The sequence below is a fragment of the Hypomesus nipponensis genome, chromosome 22 (assembly GCF_054491055.1).
Source record: "Hypomesus nipponensis isolate SF chromosome 22, ASM5449105v1, whole genome shotgun sequence".
In the NCBI taxonomy this organism is placed as follows: Eukaryota; Metazoa; Chordata; class Actinopteri; order Osmeriformes; family Osmeridae; genus Hypomesus; species Hypomesus nipponensis.
Window position 1 is genome coordinate 20,520,313 of NC_140382.1, and position 17,651 is coordinate 20,537,963.

The following is a 17,651-nucleotide window of genomic DNA, read 5'->3' on the forward strand; positions in this document are numbered from 1 at the left end:
AAATGTTTCTAAATAAAAGCATTTTTTTTTTTTTGAATAATGTTGTGCAAGTGCATGTTGTATAATCAAGACTCTAAAAGTTTTTGACAGGCCAAGAATCTTCTTCTTTTTTCCCTTTAAAGACTCCAATAAATATTGTAGTTATTTAATATGAACGGCAACACGTAGGCCATATTGATTACAAAGAGAATAGCAAACATCTTCTGAAGCAAGTAAGTTGCAGCAATGCAGAAACAGTGAGCGCACGTTCACAAGCAGGGTAGTTGCAGCAGTGCAGAAACGGTGAGCGCACGTTCACAAGCAGTGGAGTTGCAGCAATGCAGAAACAGTGAGCACACGTTCACAAGCAGGGGAGTTGCAGCAGTGCAGAAACAGTGAGCGCACGTTCACAAGTAAGTAAGTAAGTAAGTAAATTTTATTCATAAAGCACACTCAAAACACAGCAAGGCTGACCGAGGTGCCGAACAAAAGCACAAAAACAGAATAAAAAATAAATAAAAAAAAAACACTATAAAAAACAGTAAAAGAAAAACAAAAAACTGTAAAACAAAATACAAAACAGTCAACAACATAAAAACAAGACACAGCACAAGTCAAGTGGTGGGAAACGCCACAACGCCACAAGCAGTGGAGTTGCAGCAATGCAGAAACAGTGAGCACACGTTCACAAGCAGGGGAGTTGCAGCAGTGCAGAAACGGTGAGCGCACGTTCACAAGCAGGGGAGTTGCAGCAGTGCAGAAACGGTGAGCGCACGTTCACAAGCAGGGGAGTTGCAGAAGTGCAGAAACAGTGAACGCACGTTCACAAGCAGGGGAGTTGGGTTGTTCTGGCCCCTCCTTTCACCCCTCTCATGCATCATTTGTCTCCGATTTTGTGTCTAATGAAGGGAAGACCAAACATACAGGGGCTTGTTGTCTTTTTCACAGTAAACATAAATTGCATTAATCCATATTTATGTGTTTTATAAAATATTTCATATTTAATCAGAATTAATGAGTGCATGTATATATGTAATAATGTTTTATATATGTAATGTATGACATGCTGCAAAAAATCTAATGTGGACTGAAATATTTTTCAACCATATTATTTTGTGTATATTTTTTTGTTGAAATTTACTTTAATATGATTTCATAATTATGTAAACGTTTTTTTCTTATCGTATATACTCTATCTAAAAAATTAACACATTATTTGAATAAATTATACTGTGCATAAATGTAATAGATACATTTAGCTAATGATATACAACAAGAAAATAGACGTTGTCCAAGAATGTCCCTTATCAACTATGAAGTTGTCTTTATTTTTTATTCATGTTCAATAATTTACATTCGATTTGGATTGATTGCTTCTTACACTATTCTTACCTGATTTGACGTTTCCTTTTTACAGTATGTCCATAGTTTTCTCTATGGTTGTGATGCATCATTTTTTATTGTGTTCAGTTTAATTCACAGTTAAAATAAATCCATTTACAGTACATTAAACATTATTTATATCTGTAATTATTGTTACAACTACATATAATGGGTACAAATTGATTCTATAATAATACAGTATATTCAATACTGTGATGACAGTCTACCTTGTTTTCTCTTGAGTTGTAAAGAACTGTGATGATCCAGATCCAATACTACACGGAAATGTGAAAGATGTACTGCCCTCCACTACACTTTATTAGTAAGCATTGTATAATCCTATTTCTTTGACTGGCACTACTCTCAGTGACGTACCCAAATCGTTTAATAACCCAACACTGTAGAATAAACATGGATAAAGGAATCCATGGAAAGGAATTATAAAGGAACATAAATCAATACACCTCATTCAAATGGAGATCATGATTACTGAGTATATAATGGATACAGACAAGTTAATTACTTCTGTGAGCACACTGTCAATCGCTAACATAAGGTTTGTGTTTAAAACATTAAAAAAAACCTTAACATTTTGGATTAGGAATTAATCTCTTTAAAACGAGAACTAGCATTCATCATTAAGTAATTATTTTCAAATTGTTGTCTTAATATGTAAAAAATCTAACCAATATGAAAATGACTTTTATAATGTTTTATAAATGTTTTATAATATTTGCAGCTCCAATATACACATCTAAACAAGGGCCCAACTTTGAGATATTTATTCATTCATTAATACAGTCTTACAAGTATCAATATTGTAAAGTCTGTCAGTGTTTTTACTTTCCTGGAAAATGATGGTTTACAAGTCTGGACCCATTTAGTAAGTAATTTCTGTCCAAACCCTCCAGGAACATACTTTTCATATATTCATTCATGTTCAATATTTCAAAGTGTGCAATAAAACAAGTAATGTAGAACCACAAAGTTATGGGAAGGCATTACAATATTTATATTAATTGATGTAATAATGAGTCAATTCATTTGGTTCAAAAAACAAGTTCACCTTGTGGCCATGTGTGGTGCTGCAAGTGCAGCTCCCTCTCCTCATCCCACTTGTCTTGATGGCTGAGTAAGTACTGAAGTCAGGGCGACAGTATATGACCTTTCAGGTAGTGCGCCATCATAATATTTGGCATAGTGTGTCATCAACATCTATGTCTCTCATCCACGGATGAATTGAGTGACTCTTTATCTTGTCCATACTTTTGTCCCACATCACTGAGGAGACTTTGACACTCAGCTGTTATGTGCTTTCAGTCTGTAAGTCTTCTCCAAGCTCTCCACAGCCTGCTCCTGGGTGATACCGTGCCATTCAGCAGGTATGTCAGCAGGCAGGGCCTTGTACGCCTCTGCAAACTGTTGGTTGTACTTTGCAAAAACGTACTTCCAGTAGTCAGAGGCCTCAATGCTGGGGTCTGGTTGAATACGCCAGTCTGGGTATATTGACCGATAATCCTTGAATGGATGGAGCACATCGTTTGTATCCAAGGATTTGAATCTAGACTCACTAGCCACTCGAGAGCTGCATATGTCAAGTAACAGGTGTTTAGAATCATTCTTCCTATTTCCAAGTCCCTGTGGTCTGTGGATGGTCACAAAGTGTTCCTTGTGACTTCTCCCAGCAGCCTCACACGGTGCTTTGCAGAACGGACAGGTTTTTCCACAACCGAACAAGCGATCAAAGAGGTCTTCCTGAGGCTTCAATGGGAGATTCTTTAGCTTGGCACTCAGGTCTGTGTCTTCATGATATTCGACACTAAGAGACTGCTTCATCTCTCTGACATAGATTTTCAGGCAATCAGAAAATTGTTTTGTCTGAGCCTTGTTCAAATGAAGGACAGATTTGAGTGCATCTTGGGGAATGACGAGGTCTTTGCTTAATGTCTGGCAAATGGCTTCTATGAAACTGCAAGCGTCTGTTTTCATGTCTCCCTCTTTTGGGGGAGCTTCCAGATCCTTGATCACATCCTCTATCTTCTCTGTTATCTTCTCAAGTTGCTTGTCTTCTAAATCTGCATGTCTGTGATCACCAGAGAAAAAATCTACAATTCTCTGAAAAACCCAGGCTTCCACAAAGGATGAATATTGATTAATGTATCTCTCAAACTGTTCAAATTCACCTTTAATAATATTTTTCAGTATTGAGAACTGGAAGAAGGTTCTAGTACCAAATGCAATGCCTGCGTTTGTTTCATTCATTACTTCATTAACAATGTCTAACCCAAGTGATTTGTTGACATGTTCTTTCACTGCGGGCTCCAAGCAGAGTTTGGAAAAGTCCTCTGCCTTTCTATCACACTGGTCCCTCTGATAGAACAAGTCCTTGAAATTCCTGAAGTACTCAGGTTTGAAATTCTCCAGACATGTCAAAGGGTCATTGGCTTCAAGGAAAGTTGTTTGCATTTTTTGGAATTCTCTAGATGCATGGCCACAAATCTGAACCTTTAGATTAGCCTCAAAGTCTGCATCTATGTGAAGGTCAGGGATTTTCTCAAGACTGTCATCTATCAGCTTCAAGATATGTATCGTGTACGTGCTGTGGTAATCTGACTTTGCAGAAAGTTTCTCATCAATGAATCTTTTACACTTGAGCTTGATCTCGAATACCATGGTTCCGTTTTTATTTTCCTGAACCAAGTTTTGAGATTTGGCTGTACAGTCCTCATTGAGGTCAGAGGCTTCATCCAAGCGATTTATTTCATTGATAATTTCTTGGACTGAACTTGCTTTTCTCTCCATGTTATTTCTCAAACATCTAAGTATGTCTGTGTCTATGTCCTGTTTATGAAGCCCTCTGATGTCCAGTGATTTCACTGTAGCGTCCCATGTTTGATCAAACTCCTTCTGCAGTTCTTCAGATCTCAGCTCTGATCTTTTATGCTTCTGATTGTTTCTGCATTTGTCGAGAAGTTTAATCACCTGCTCCTCCATCTTGTCAGATTGGGTCTCTTTGAGCCCCTCTATTTTAACCTGGTCTTTTTTACATTCCACTGCCATATCAACTTTGCTCCTTAGTGAGTTTTTAGTCTCCATCTTTAGCATATGAATGCTGTTGACAAAGTCCTCCCTGTATTTTCCTAACAGGTGAACAGATTTCTGTTTTTGTTCTAAATATTGGGTCAGTTTCTGCATCAATGCCTTTACGTCCTCTTCCAATTTACAAGTACACTCATGCTTGAGACGTTCTTTGAGATCTTCCAGGTGTGAGGGTGTTCCAACACTACTGGCCACAGTGCCGTGGTTTGATATCTCTGCCTCAGCTTGTTGCCACCAACTTTGCATGTGATTTCTGAGGTAAAACTCCCACTTATTAAACTCCACTGAGAGCATGTTGTAGGCATTAGCCTCAAGACTGTTACGGAAGCTGAAGATAAAGTTCTCATGCTTCACCGCATTCCACACATCTTTGGTCCGTTCACAGAACTGTAGGATTGAGACACCAGGTGTTTTTACATCAATCAACCTCTGAATAATGTTCTTCTTCAGCTCACTCACAGCTTCACTGTAGCCTGCGTTGACAGGAGCCATGGGTGGATTACCATGCCACAGACCTGGGAGGTAGCAGCTGTGTTTCTCAGGATCATAATCCATGATGTCTGTGAACCTCTTATTGTGCTCTTTCCTTTCCATTTTGGCAGCCACCTCTGTCATTTCATTCAGTTGCTGCAGTACCAGCTGTCTGTCATTGGTATTTTTTGCATGTGCAGAACAATCTGGGACGTTTTGATGTACAAACTGACACATGTGCTTTTTCCCCACTTCCTTCATCCTGAGAAAAGCATGGACCACAATCTGTAGGATGTCTTTCATCTCTGCAGCATTCTCCATAGCAATGTTGATGATTGTGATGTCACTGAGACCTACAACCAGAGTGGCCAGTTCGTTGTCATGTTCATAACTGTTGTCCAGTTGTGCCAATTCTGGGGCTTTCAGACCCTCTGTGTCGATGACCATGATGAAGTCACAGTCCAGCTGCTCCTTCAGATCTTCCTCCACTTTGATCAACTGCATGAAGGCTCCTCGAGTGCATCTTCCACCACTGACAGCAAACTGGACCCCAAACATGGTGTTGAGGAGAGTGGACTTCCCTGAACTCTGAACCCCCAACACTGTGATCACTCTGACCTTGCTGTTACAGGAGGTCAAGCTGTGAAGTTCTCTCAACACATCTGATATCCACTTCATTGGGATGCACGATGCATCTCCATCTATCAGCTCCAATGGAAAGCCATCCAACATCAACTGGGCACAAATTCTTGGCAACTGTTCATATTGTCGAAGAGTGGGGTGATTCTCTGTCAGTGACTGAGCGGACTCGTATAGCTGTCCCAACTCCCTCAGGAAGTGTTCTGTTCCTAAGGAGCTGGAAGATATGATTTTTCCCAAGTCTGAGATTTTTGTCTCGTCACCAAAAGAGCTTTCACAAAGGTTTTTGTACATTTCTCTCAGTTTTGCTAGATGTTCTCTTGAACGATTATCCAGGTTAATCTTCATCCACTTGAGAAAAAAGCAGCACTGTTCAGAATTTTTCAAAGCATCAATGAATGTGGTCATAATGTTATTCACACCCTTGTTGACCTGTGTTGTCCTTAATTCATTTTGTTTCATCCTAAGTTCACTTCTGTATTCTTCAATATTTCTCCTGCCTGCATTTTTATGCTTACTTTGCTCTCTCTCAACTTTGACTAACTCCACTAGTATCTCTCCATGTAGTGGAAGATGTTTGTTCTTGAAGTCTGATATGTCAGATATATGGTCAGTGATTGAACATGCTGTCTTCCTTCCAGCCTGACAGAGCTTAAAGTCTTCGTCTACATGGATATTAAACTTCTTTGCCTTTTTTGCCATTTTCTCCACAGAGAACTTGACTGGGTTTGCCTTCACAACTTCTTTGACAACAGAGTGGAGCTTCTGAACAAGCTGGACATTGTTCATTTGACTGTCTTTCTTAATGTGTGCAGATTGTTTTAGCTGCAGAAGTTCAAATGCAGCTGCATCATAGTTCTTTGCTTCAGTGTTACTGACAACAAAGAACTGTCGATCTGCCAGGTGCTTGGAGCTCAACACATGACTGTCTGAGCGGAAACCATCACAGAACACAAACACTGCAGCTGATGTTTTACAGAGGAACTCAAACTGGGTTGGAAAGTCCTGGATATCTCCACGAAGATTAGCCACAGCCACAGGTTCTGAGAAGACATCAGTGTTTGGGTTTCCACTGGGAAAGTACCAGGTTACTTCTACTATCCCGTCTGAGATCTGCCTTGGACTGTTGCCTCCTGTCATGTTTCGGTGAACAAAGGAGCGATTGGTCTGCTGAGATTTGCTTAATACGCCATTTAGAAGCTCTGACTTTGACAAGCTGCTGTACCCAAGTCTGACAAAGGACACCATGGGAAGGTTAGCAAGCACAATGCTGTCCTCAACAAACTCTTTTGAATGAGTTCTGTACTTCTTCACTATGTCCCTCATGGCCCACAACATCAGGGTGATCTGTTGTGTGTCATGGTTTGGCAGAAGAAGAGGAACAGCAAACTGACACAGGGACATTTTGAGGGCAATCTCCTGCTGCAGGAAATGACCCGAGCACAAGAACAGTGCAGTTATGAGGTCTAAGGGATTCACAAGATCTTTCTCATCAGACAGATTACTTAACTTATCTCGTGCTAACACATTAGCTTTCATCAGTTCTCTAAGAAAAAAACGACATTGAGATTTAGGAGTTGGAACATGTTTTGGATCAAACATTTGGGCATTGATAGCAAGCTTTTCATTGAGTGTTACTTTCTTTCCATAAGACTGTTCCAGTCCCAGTGTCTTCAGATATGAGTTCAGGCTGCACTCTGCAACAGTGAAGAAAACATGCTCTCGTGAGTGTACTGAACTCATGCGCAATGTTTGAAATATTAGGTATGCTGTACTTTCTAGAAACAAGTAATGAAAGAAATTACTTGAAATGGAAGTACACACTCAAGTCATAACCGTACTTACTTGTGCGTATGTTAGCAGTGACAGGGTCACTCTCCAGCCCCTCCTCAACAGTGGTGCAGATGCTGAAGATGTACTCAGTCTCAGGTCTGAGACCAGTAATATCTGCTCTGTTGTCTGTTGTAACAACAGAGCCATGGTTCCATGTCACCTTGAAGCTGAGTTGAGCGTTTCTTGGCCCAGGCAGATCCCAGGTCAGCTGGACTGATGTTGTGTTAATGGATCTGACACAGGCTTGGGCTGGGCTGGGTGGTTCTGTTTAACCCACACAAAAAAGAAAGAAAAAATGAGTCAGTCAAACAAAAAGCTGAGACATTTGAGACATTGTTTAAAACACGTATTTTTATGAACTGTCCCTTTACGGAAGGAAAATATATTGCCGTATATTGGAAATATAATGAAATGACACAAATTACATACGATATTTGGTCATATATCAGACACATTTACGTTTCGGCATGGCTGCAGATGTGTGCTGTTGCAAACAATGCAACTAGTGGAGGCGGTAAGGTGCTCAGTGTTGCCAGATTGGAAATGGCGAAGTAGGGGAGCCGTTACTGAATCAGACTATTAATCAGAAAGTTGCTGGTTCGATTCCCGGCAGCGCGAAGATGAAGCTGTGTCCTTGGGCAAGGCAATTCACCCTACTAGCCTCGGGGTATGTCCCTGTACTTACTGTAACTTACTGTAAGTCGCAATGGACAAGATTGTCTGCTAAATGACTAAATGTAAATATCACCATATATGTCTGTACATTTTAGGGGCATGTTCTCATATATACACATGCATTGTACAATATATGTACATATATGTCATGTATATCTTTCCATATCATTTTACATATATTTAAAATATATTCTACCATATATAAAGCATACATGTGACACTATATCTTTACATATATTACCCATGCATTTTTCCATATCCAGCAGCATCCATTATGGTGGTTATTGATCAATCCATAATTGCATACATTTTGGGATATATAACCACATATATTATATATTCATGTTCCATATATTGCAATATATAGGAAACGGCAATCATTTATATATTCTGCAATATATTGCAATGTATTACATGAATATATATTATAGTGTAATATATTTATCATCAATTTATTATACCATGTATTTCCACATATAATATATTGGAATATGTAATAGGAAATAATATATTACAATATATTTCAAGTCATATATTGGTGAATATATTTTCTTTCCATTAGGGTCTAAATCCAGTTTACATTAAATTTTCTCAGCACTTGTACAGTAGACATCTCACTTGTTCTGATGGTTGTAAACACGGTTTCACTTTGTTTCCTATTGTCTAGCAGACTGCAGACACTGACAGAGTACTCAGAGGCAGGTCTCAGGTCAGAGAGAGTGATGCTGAGTGAGGAGGTGGTGATGGTGGTGAGTTGATCTGTTCCTGGACTCTGGTACGAGACCTGGTACTGGAGTTGGGTCTGGTCCATTCCACCTGGCTGTTCCCAGCTCACAGTGGCTGATGTGGCGTCCACTGAGACAACTGACAGCTTGACTGGAGCAGGGACACCTGATAAAGGAAATGAAATATCCTAAATGTTGTGAGTCCCTTGACAACATTTACAGCAGACAAAGTTATAGTAACAAAAGCTTTATTTGAAATGTACAAGTGTCTTACAAGTGGTGATGGTTGTAGAGGCAGGTTCACTGTGTTCTCCTCCGTGATCCAGCACAGTGGAGACTCCAACAGTGTAGTGAGTACCAGGTAGCAGGTCAGTCAGGGTTGTGCAGCAGTCTGCAGTCTGTGTCGTCAGGGACCGTGTTCCTGGGCTGCTGTAGGTTATGAGGAAGTGATTTGGGATTGTCTCCATTCCTCCAGCCTTGGTCCAGCGCAGGGTCACAGAGGAGGGCTGTACCTGCTCTGGGATCAAGTCAGCTGGTGGTGGAACTCCTTGAGTAAAGAACAACATTTTAACAAGTTACCATTTGGGATCAACAGATGTTGCCAGTTGTTTTGTTTGAATAATTAAACGTAGTATATTCCTAACAAGGCCTTACTGGTGGTGAAGGTCTTTAACACAGGTGGACTCTTCTCTCTGTTGTCTAGCAGACTGCAGACACTGACAGAGTACTCAGAGGCAGGTCTCAGGTCAGATAAAGTGATGCTGAGTGAGGAGGTGGTGATGGTGGTGAGTTGATCTGTTCCTGGACTCTGGTACGAGACCTGGTACTGGAGTTGGGTCTGGTCCATTCCACCTGGCTGTTCCCAGCTCACAGTGGCTGATGTGGCGTCCACTAAGACAACTGACAGCTTGTCTGGAGCAGGGATACCTGATAAAGGAAATGCAATTTGAGTGATTTTAATATTAATTAAACATTTACTGTAGATGCCCTGCTTTAACAAATGTGTTCATAAATGATCTTACTAGTGCATATAGTTGAGTTGACAGGATCACTCTGTTGTCTATTGTTCAACACAGTACAGACTCCAACAGTGTACTGAGTGTCAGGCTGCAGGTCACCGGCTATCTTTCCTCCAGCTTGTTGTGTCTGATGATGGATGTCATGTCCTCTGTGCTTTGTCACAGAACACTGACTGCAGACGAACATCTGGTCAGTTGAGCAGAACACCTCAAGGGGCTTGTGATGATCCTGGCAGAGTTCCAGACCTCCTGGCACCTCCACTAACTGGTGTGTCTGAAAGCGTGCTTCAGTGTAGTGCTTCCTGATGTGCTTCTCACAGTAGGAGCTGCTGCAGGTCTGACAGCTCTTCACAGCTTTCTTCTCAATGTCCAAGAACTCAGAGCAGGAGTCACAGAGAACGACTCCAGGTTTCCTGTTAGTAGAGAGGTTGTGAAGAACAGTCATTTTTATACTTCTATATTACAGACCAAACATATATCTCCGTGTAAAGTAATGAGTATACAATAAAGTATACGTGTAACAATACGTCAAACAATTTTTACTGTAGAACCAAGTGAACTACATATAAGATAGTCAAAGTACTTGATTCACAGTTGAAAGTCAAATACTTTTAAATCATTCAAAATGTTCTGTAATTGAAATATTGTGAAAGAATATATCTTACATCTTTGGTAAACCTCCATCATTGGAGTTGACAGGGTGTTCCATTGAAGAGTCACTTATGGCTGAATGACTGAGAGTTGGCAATTCTGATCTGGCAGAATGAACCGTGCAGATCTGAGTACTGGCAGTGACAAAACAAACATCAATCAACATTGATGTCAACATTTATTAACCAGTCATTTATAACATTCATAGATACTTACATATCTTGAGTACTATCTCTTTTTATATCAATGAGTTTGTCCATCGACCTCATTGATAGATAACTGGGTGCTGGTGACACTGGCCTCTCCTCCCCCACCCTACAATAACAGTTCATCAGCATCAGTGGTTCATACCACAGTCACATTCAAACACTGAGTTCATCAGTTTGACACACTGTAGATGGACAGCACCTGGGGCCTGTACTACGAATCAAGATCAACATGCTCTGGATTACTTTCAGTTACCCGGCTACGCGAAGCCTAACAATCGCAGTCACGATAAGTGGTACTACGACGGCGGTTATCAATTCTCTAACTCAACCCAGATCTTTCCAATCTAGAGACGTGCGCGTTCACATAAAGGGGCGGTGTTTGCACCGTATGTCCAATCGCAAACATGGACGAAACAAGAGACGCATATTTCACGAAGGTGGAGCAGACAATCTTACAAACTTTGTCTGCTTCTCTTGCATGAAATATTGTAATACAATCATATCAGGAATACAGACATATAATATAGGCAAAATTCAACAACGTCGCTGCAGCCAATCTGGCAGAAAATAGCAGCTGTAAATGCGTAAGCTACATGACTTATTGAAGATGTGACCATAATTACACGGGTGCATTCCACAACGTTAAACTTTTGTTGCTGTATTATTTTAGTTGCAACCCTGCAGTGGCAAACGATTGTGGGAGCAAATAAAAAATAAAACCATAATTCAAAACGGTTAGCCAATACTTGTACATATTTTAAGGCCAACAAGTACAAGGCTGAATTGCCTGAACTCGTCCCTTTTTTTTTTCATTCAACAATTATTAATGAATATTGTAGGAGTGAAATGTATTACTGTTCTCTGCAGTGACTGTCGTCCCACTGTGCCATACAGAGGTAACAGTGAAACTAATAGTCATACGCCAGTATGTATGCCATATGTGGTTGCTAAATATTGATCCAATATACCATTTACTTTCTCATCCAGGTCCTAGATGATCAGGAAACTGTGTCTGCCTGCTCATTTTGGGGGTACACTTTTGAGTTGTATTTACCACAATAAGCAATGAACCTTGTAATAGTCAAATGGACACCTTCAACTTTGACCAAGTGTGCCTTGGAAAGGGACAATGTTCTTTTGTTTCAGGTTGGAGCAGACAATGTGAGGGGCCCTGTATTAAAAAAAACCCTGGAGCTCGATTATAAGAGGCTTTTAATTAAAAAAACAAGGCTGGAGACAGAAAAACTGGAATATGAGAAGATATAGTAATTGACTGAATGAATGACACTAAAATTAGTTACACTGACATATTTTTCTGTATTCCTAGGGAAGGGAGAACACATGAGGATGTATTTGTTAAACTTTGTTTTACGTTTTGGTATTTTTAATACCTTTTTGTGGCTTTCTTGTTGTGCCGTTTGAATCTTTTCTGGGGGTTTTCACCACTTATCTCTTTCAATGTCCTAAAAATGCTATAAAAGTGAATGAAACATCAAAATTCAATGAAAGTAGTGAAATGATCATTTATGTATCACTTGTGAAGAGCTTTGTACAGATACCCATTGTTCTTCTTGGTTTGAAAGGTTTTGATTGGGGGGAAAAAAACACATTTCTGATACGGAAATGATTAGAAAATGGCTCAAAGCCACCCAAGGACAACAGAATGGGTTAAGTTGTGAAATATGATATCATTTGCATACATATTCAGAAGGGAAATCAGAACATTGAGTGAAAAACCTTGTTTCATTTTGTCAACATATTAGAGTCCAAAGTTTTTACAAAGGGCACTTTGGAAATCTCTTTTTCACCATGACATTAATCAGAATATGGTGGCAACAACCATTAAATAAAATCTGTTGCAAATTGTGGAGCAGACCTTGTTCTTGCTCTTGCTCAGGTTCTCTGCATCACCCACACTATCAAAGTACCCATAGCGAAATAACGAAACTATATGCATACAGTCTGTGGGACTGTGAGTGCACAGCTTCAATGTGTAGCATTGGCCAAATACGGCTCAAGAAGCTGGAAATATAGGCCTACGTAATTCCCTCTGCTAAGAACCTATATCTTTCAGAAAGATACTGATGAGGAAATGCGAAAGGGTTTTGTCAGTCTCTAAATGTTCTGTTTCTTCTGAGTGCACCTCTGACAATCCGCGTACCAAGCTCCATAGGATTCTTCTATGAACGGTGACGACATTATCGTCAAGAATGAGTTAATGGGCGGGGTTTTTATACCGGTTGATCTCTGATCTCCAACTTAACCTGCTCCCGACCAGGTTAGCCGTTCAGCATATGTTACCATGGCGATATACCCCGGTAACAAGTAATCCACCGTCGTAGTACAGAAAACCCTGGGTTGAACCTGAAGTTACCTCGCTAACGCCAAATCTTGATTCGTAGTACAGGCCCCTGGGCTCCATGTCTTGATCTCCCTCATGGATTGACTGGTCGTCCTCTCTGGCTGATGGTAACTCTGACTCCTTCAAAGACACTCTATTATGTATATAAAAAATTCAGAGATGGTTACAGATAATAGCATCTGAGAGCCATCAATTAATTAATAACAAGTGCACTGCCCATGATGCCCTTTGTTTTCTGATTTCTAATTGGTTATTTATCAACATATCAACCACTGAGACCATCATCATATAATTGAGCCATAGCTTATACCGTGGTATATGGTTATTATATCACAGCTAAAAGGCTCTCAAAGTGAAGCTGAGGATATTTACACTGCAATGTAATTCTTTTTTTTTATTAATAAATAAAAGGCTACACAGTTCAGCGGTTTGCTGCTTTGAAGTACTCAATAAATGTGCTTGGATGATGAGTCTTGTGATTATATAATTAAATTAGGTGGTGTAAGAAATCTCTGATGAAGAATCAATTTTTGCCCTGCTCTCCAGTAAAACCCACCTGTGATTGGGCATTATTAAAAAGAAGAAAAAAAATTATGACTGGAGTATCTAAATTTTTGACTGACTGGCCAGTATTGGGTCATGGTTTTCCAGCATGATTGGGCAATTGGGAAAATGCAGTCAGGAAAAATGACTGAGACGCATTTTTGGGGGGCTACTATCATAATGTGCCGCAACTGCAGAAATGTTTCGTTGTGAAAAAATTGAATTGGATTGTTTCTTTATGGGTATTGAATAAATAAACCAAAAGCAATGGTAAACATCTCTATTAAATATTTTTTTGTGGGAATCCAGCATTTGTCTCTGAATTGGATGGGATACTACTTGCAGGGGTCTACTTTACCTTTCTTGTGGGCAGGTTTTTAACTTTGAGTTTTGAAATATTTTTTTCGACCTTGCAACTACGATTGCGGTGACAATGAAGACGGCCCATATAATAAGGAAGCCAAAGGTATGTCAGACACAATAGTACAGCACGTATGTTATGTCATCCACAAGATGAAATTCCTTCTTTTTAAACAGGTTGCTGCACCCTCAACAGGAATCCTCTCAATCTCACCTCTTTAACTGAGAGAACACTTCCTCCTGAGGAGGACCTGTAGCTTCCTCCATGCTGCTCTGGGGGTTAGTCCCCTCTCCTGTCCCCTCTCCTGTCCCCTCTCCTCTTCTCCTCTCCTGGATGCACCTTCAACCCTCAGACCCAAGAATCACTGGAGCATAAGGCAGCCTATCAACCTGTAGAGTCATAAACACATTCATACCTTCTTTCTCGTTAATAATAAAGTTGCGTTTCAGTCTTAAGTATTCTAACATGTTGAACAACTCAAAATACTGTCTTGGACAGAGTTGTTATTGAACTACATAAGCAGCAGAAAATGACGTAAACGCCACAACATTTTCACTAATATTGTATAAAAGTATTATCGATCTTATTGTTAGTATTACATTTATATCTATAATCTTCTTTACAGTACATTGTTTCTGTTATCGTTGACAGCCTTCACCTAAGAATTGTTCTGTTCATGCATACATGACAGTTAATTTGACAACGAATAAACAAACCACAATACAAACAGGTCTGTTAAATACTAAAATAGTCATTTATAGTAGTAGGAGTAGTAGTGCAAAATACATTTTATGATATTCACATCTTCTCAAGTTTGATTGACAGTGATTTCATAAAGTAAGCCGGAAGGCCCGCCTTTCTGAAGGCGATTGGCTGGAACATGAGTGCTGTAATATGATTGGCCGGAAAGTAGCAGGCCGCTCCAAAACTAGAAAACTGACATTCCACTGGCACTGAGCCGTCTGTGTTGCTAAGCAACTCTCAGAGGGCCTCATTATCTACATAACATGTTTATAATAGACACAACTTTAAATTTTTCTTCGCTGTAACATCATATCTACTGTACTTTTAATACATTTACTCAGCAGGGGTCTCGGCCAAAGCGACGTACACTTCACGCATGTGTCAAACTAATTTGTTTGAATAGATTAAATTAAATCTATTATATTTTTAAATGAGTAAGTATAATATTAGGAATATTCCTAATTACATAAGAAAATCATGATCTAAGGAGTGGTTTGTAATAGTTTGTATCTATGACTCGATTAAGTAAAATCAGGACAAGCCAAATTAATAAAACCCTTCATCCTCTAAGTGTTGTTGAGTATCAGGTGGGACTGAGAGTAGGTATTGTGTAAAGCAGTGTGTCAGAGTGACAGAGTTACATAAACATCAACCCTTATTAAGAAATCAGGTATTGATCAAATGTATTTGACTGTCTACCCAGGCCAGACAACACTCTCTCAACAGTCTCTTAATTTAAAAGAGATGACCATTCAAACAAAATTGGCTGCTAAACCATTCAGTTAGATCAGAACTTACCTAAATCAGCCGACAGTGTTTCTCAGTTTGTGTCTTTATCAAAACTGGCCCATCAAATACGTTGATGTTTCACCCTAGTGCCAACCTGAGATTCTGCGTTCCAGATAACAGGTAAAACTAGAACAGGTCTGTTGGAGGAAACCTAAAAGGGCTCATCTTGGATGACAACAAGTGACAGCAGCTTTATATTACACAACCAACCAGAACAATAGCTTGGATGCGCAGACAAATGGCAAAGATGTCAGAATTATCTAGATGTCAACAACCACTCCTCTCAATCTCAAAGGAATACGTCAATTTTGATCCAAAGTCCCAAATCTCTAAACTGGCAGCTACATTCTAGCTCTAAAGCTGTAAACTATGAAATAATAATAATAATAATGCTAATTGTTTTAAAGCACAAAACATCTACATCAATTAAATGAATCAGTTGAAGTGCAGGTTCAGGTAGTAACTGACCTGACTTTTGTATAAAAAATGCCAGTTTTTAATATCAATACAATTTGCATAGCAATTTGAGCTTTCCATTTCTATGGAATAAAAAATCTGTAAAAATGTATACATTCACCATGTCATGTTTTTGTGTTACAAAGGGATATGTCCTTTCTGACTGTCTTTTTGTATCGACTATTCTGAACTGTTCCTGAACGTGTTTTGTGTCTTGTTTAGACTCGTTCGGTGTGTTCTCTGCTGTAATTCATCTGATGCTACATAGTGTTCTCTGCTGTAATTCATCTGATGCTACATAGTGTTCTCTGCTGTAATTCATCTGATGCTACATAGTGTTCTCTGCTGTAATTCATCTGATGCTACATAGTGTTCTCTGCTGTAATTCATCTGATGCTACATAGTGTTCTCTACTGTAATTCATCTGATGCTACATAGCAGAGGCGTTGTAAGACATAAAACTCTACTGGGGCACAGGCCCCTATTTTTTTCTTCTATGCGTGCTCTGCACAATGCACTACTCGGCTATAGAAACTCCCCTTGTTTAACCCACTATACAACAGCTCAGGGACGCAGGTTTGATATCAGCTTTGGTGGCAGGGAGAGGTATAGACATTGTTGGAATACTCTACTGTTCGTTTGAGGTTTTATATTCATAAAAATATTACAAAAGTCATTTTTCAAAATTGTATGGTTTGTTTTCACCTGGTTCCTAACGCGACACTGCAAAGTAGCGTCTTCCGAATGTGATACAAATGTCGAATATGAAACTAACTTCACCTCGGTCTTTGGCAGGGACATCAATAGTTAATGCCATCGCGCATTCATTTTTGTATTCATTAGCAAATACTGTTTTATGAGCTTCATGTAATATTGTTTTTATGTTTGAGTCAAAATAAGATGATTGTGGGCCTATCATTTTGAAACTTTCTTTGGTTTTGTAATGTTTTCTTAGCCTACCTCAATTCTTGTGTCCGAGTCCGACACCTGGACTTCTTTGTGTGTGCTGCAGTGGCTATTGTCAAGCTCCAAAGAGCGCGGTGACATGGAATTCTGCAGGCATCGGTTTGTATTTTTTATTAAACTGCTTTGATTTTACAAGCGTTGATACGTTTATTTTTTCCGGGATTATTAATCTAAATGAATGCACTGACTAATAAAGTAAATTGTTGAAACTCAAACTTTGGATTTTACTGGGGCACAGCTGATTTATACTGGGGCACGTGCCCCAGTAAAAAGGGTCTAACAACGCCCCTGCTACATAGTATTCTCTGGTGTAATTCATCTAATGCTACATAGTGTTCTCTGCTGTAATTCATCTGATGCTACATAGTGTTCTCTACTGTAATTCATCTGATGCTACATAGTATTCTCTGGTGTAATTCATCTGATGCTACATAGTGTTCTCTACTGTAATTCATCTGATGCTACATAGTATTCTCTGGTGTAATTCATCTGCAACTGTAAATGCCGGTAGTAAGTCGAACTTGTTTCCGGTGAGGGTTGAACTCCGCCAGGGCTGCCCTATGTCACCGATTCTGTTCATTACCTATATGGACAGGATTTCTAGGCACAGCCAGGGTGTTGAGGGGGTCCGGTTTGGTGACCTCAGGATCGGGTCGCTGCTTTTTGCAGATGATGTGGTCCTGTTGGCTTCATCGGGCCGTGACCTTCAGCTCTCACTGGAGCGGTTCGCAACCGAATGTGAAGCGG

General features: G+C 39.6%; 1 protein-coding gene across 1 annotated transcript; it reads right to left on the reverse strand.

Moving 5' to 3' along the window:
- Positions 1-1,993: 1,993 nt before the first annotated feature.
- Positions 1,994-10,268, reverse strand: LOC146237137 (interferon-induced very large GTPase 1-like). The gene is made up of 6 exons (XM_084687088.1): positions 9,884-10,268; positions 9,459-9,731; positions 9,079-9,351; positions 8,698-8,970; positions 7,417-7,668; positions 1,994-7,268 (listed from the first exon to the last, which is right to left on the reverse strand). The coding sequence occupies exons 1-6, from the start codon at positions 10,266-10,268 to the stop codon at positions 2,662-2,664; spliced, it is 6,063 nt and encodes a 2,020-aa protein (XP_084543214.1). The 3' UTR covers positions 1,994-2,661.
- Between the last annotated feature and the right edge of the window lie 7,383 nt (positions 10,269-17,651).